Source organism: Sinocyclocheilus rhinocerous, unplaced genomic scaffold (assembly GCF_001515625.1).
Source record: "Sinocyclocheilus rhinocerous isolate Xijiao unplaced genomic scaffold, SAMN03320098_v1.1 scaffold4893, whole genome shotgun sequence".
In the NCBI taxonomy this organism is placed as follows: domain Eukaryota; kingdom Metazoa; phylum Chordata; class Actinopteri; order Cypriniformes; family Cyprinidae; genus Sinocyclocheilus; species Sinocyclocheilus rhinocerous.
Window position 1 is genome coordinate 123,836 of NW_015656748.1, and position 2,472 is coordinate 126,307.

The 2,472-nt window shown below is 39.7% G+C and overlaps 1 protein-coding gene across 8 annotated transcripts in view; it reads left to right on the forward strand.

Annotated features, from left to right (window-relative positions):
* Positions 1–2,466, forward strand: part of LOC107720824 (inactive ubiquitin carboxyl-terminal hydrolase 54-like) — a 69,927-nt gene extending 67,461 nt beyond the window's left edge. For 7 of the 8 annotated variants that reach the window (XM_016528658.1, XM_016528655.1, XM_016528661.1 and 4 more), the window contains 3 exons: positions 835–1,003; positions 1,255–1,405; positions 1,946–2,466. In XM_016528658.1, coding sequence (XP_016384144.1) covers positions 835–1,003; positions 1,255–1,367 — 282 coding nt within the window. In that variant the 3' untranslated portion in view covers positions 1,368–1,405; positions 1,946–2,466. Of the gene's footprint in view, positions 1–834; positions 1,004–1,254; positions 1,406–1,945 lie in introns of those variants that run through there. The other variant, XM_016528662.1, reaches the window with a different exon arrangement.
* The last annotated feature ends 6 nt before the right edge of the window (positions 2,467–2,472 follow it).

Consider the following 2,472-nt stretch of genomic DNA (forward strand, 5'->3'; position numbering starts at 1 on the left):
TATATATATATATATATATGGTAATGAAAAATAGATTAAAAATATGCTTGTTTGATAATGATGCATAAATAATATTATAGTATGCATGAATAATAGTATAGTGTTTTAGTATATTATTTTGCATGTAATTGTGGTTACTCATTTCATTCATTCATTTATTCACTCACTGACTCACTGACTTATTGCTCTTGCATCACTTGAAATTATTAGAAAATCATGTCAGCGTGCACTGGCATACCAGTTCATGATTACAAAAATAGCTTATATGGCTGCATTTTAATTGCCTTTCGTGTAAGAACATTTTCGCATCAGTTTTTATAGGGATAGTTCACCCAAAAATGAAAATCATGATCATGTACTCACACTCACTTCAGTCCTAACCTGTATGACTTTCTTTCTTCTGTTGAATACACAAGAAGATATTTTCAAGAATGTTTCAACTGCTTTGGTCTATACAACGAAAGTCATTGGGGTCCAAAACATAGTTAAGAAAAAAAGGCTAAGAATTTTTTCAAAATATCTTGTTTTGTTCCACAGAAGAAAGAAAGAAAGTCATTCAGGTTTGAAACCATAAGAGAGCAAGTAAATTGTGACAGAGTGCTCATTTTTGGGTGAACCATCACTTTAATAAATCTCAATTTGTTCCTAATTTTTGACTTGGGGTCAAATCTGATCTTATGTGCATTTTATAAATAAGGCCCCTGATTCTTTTCATGCCTTACTTTTGTGCTCCCCATCTCTTCCCTTCTCCCCATCCTACCTCTCTCTTCTCTTTTTCTCTCTTTCCTCTGCCTTGTGCATATCAATGTATGTGTGTGTTGTTTGTGTACCTAGTTGGGGGACTCTGGGATTACGCCATATCACAGCTCCATGTACTCACCTAGTTGCCTTCAGTTTCCATTGTCTCATTCAGACCTCCATCTGCTCCAACCCAGCTATCTTCATCTCCTTCCATCAGCTTCACCCCCGTCTCAGCAGCCTGGGCCTTGCAGAGAGGCCCCAGGTAAAGCTCACTTTTGTTTTCCACTTCCATAACCACCTATTCCATTCAGAGGTCCATTTCCCACTTGTTCCGCATTTATGTTTCTGCCATTGCATTGCAATTGAGTCCAGGTGCCAGTGCCTCCCCGCTAAACAGTCTGCATTCGCTTCATTTTTGTTTCCTGCTGTTGAAATAGCTCTTCTTTCATTGTTGCCTTTTTTCTTTAATTGGTCTGGATCCTGTCCTTCACACTCCATCCTACCCCACTGCAGGACGTCTCCAGAGGTTCTCCGAGTTTCTGGCTGTGTTTGACCGGCGTCAAGCTCTCTCCAGTGGGAAGCACTACGGTCCAGCACTGAGGTGTATTGGAAGACATCCTCTCTGAAATTCTCACCCCAACCAATTGGCTTTGGACACAACCAGGTCCTTAAATTAAAGCAACTGTTTTCCATTTCAGTATATTTCAAAAGAAATATTAAGCAGCATGAAAGTTTTTAACATTGATAACAATAATAATAAATGTTTCTTGAGCACCAAATCAGCATATTAGAATGATTTCTGAAGGATCGTGTGACACTGAAGACTGGAGTAATGATGCTGAAAATTCAGCTTTGTCATCACAGGAATAAATTACACTTTAAAATTGTTTTTAAATCTAAAACAGTTATTTTAAATTGTAATAATTTTTCATAGTATTTTCATAGTATTTTTAATCAGATAAATGTATCATTAGTGAGCTTATGAGACTTTGTTCAAAAACATTGGAAAATCATAATTATTCTAAACTTTTGACTGATAGTGTATTAAAAAACATTCTTTACCCTTCCTCCTCGCCTGTCCCACAGATTTAAGTTCTCAGCAAACTCTCTCCAGTGGGAAGCACTACGGTCCAGCACTGAGGTGTATTGGAAGACATCCTCTCTGAAATTCTCACCCCAACCAATTGGCTTTGGACACAACCAGGTCCTCTAGCCCTGGAACGTTTCCAAAGACGCATTTGCTCCCCTGGACAACCCTTCTGCACACCCCATCCCATTCTCTTCACAGTTTTCTGGAGAACTAGAAGGAGCATGTCCCGAGACCTGATGCCATCCTCAATCACACTGCGATCTGTATTGTTCCTGAGATGATGCCCTTCCGTTACCCTGCTCTAGTCAGTAAATCTTTCCATGCAAAAGCCCCTGAAGCTCGATCCAAAGCATGACGGAAAGAGACACCGAAACCAACCTTTTTTTTTATTTAAAAGCACTGGGATGGAGTGATTCTTTGGGGCTGAGGTGTGTGTGTATGACTGACCTTTGGTCAGACCTGCAGCATGCAATGACAGGAGTGTGGGATCCAGACTCGGACTTCCGCAGTCAGCCATCCAACCCAGAGCACTTAACTTAATTAACTCCAGCATTCAGTTAACTGCAGAGGAGAAACATATGGTACCTCCTTGCTCTAGACGGTAAATGTGTGTTTGTGTGTATGCGTGTGTGCATGTATTG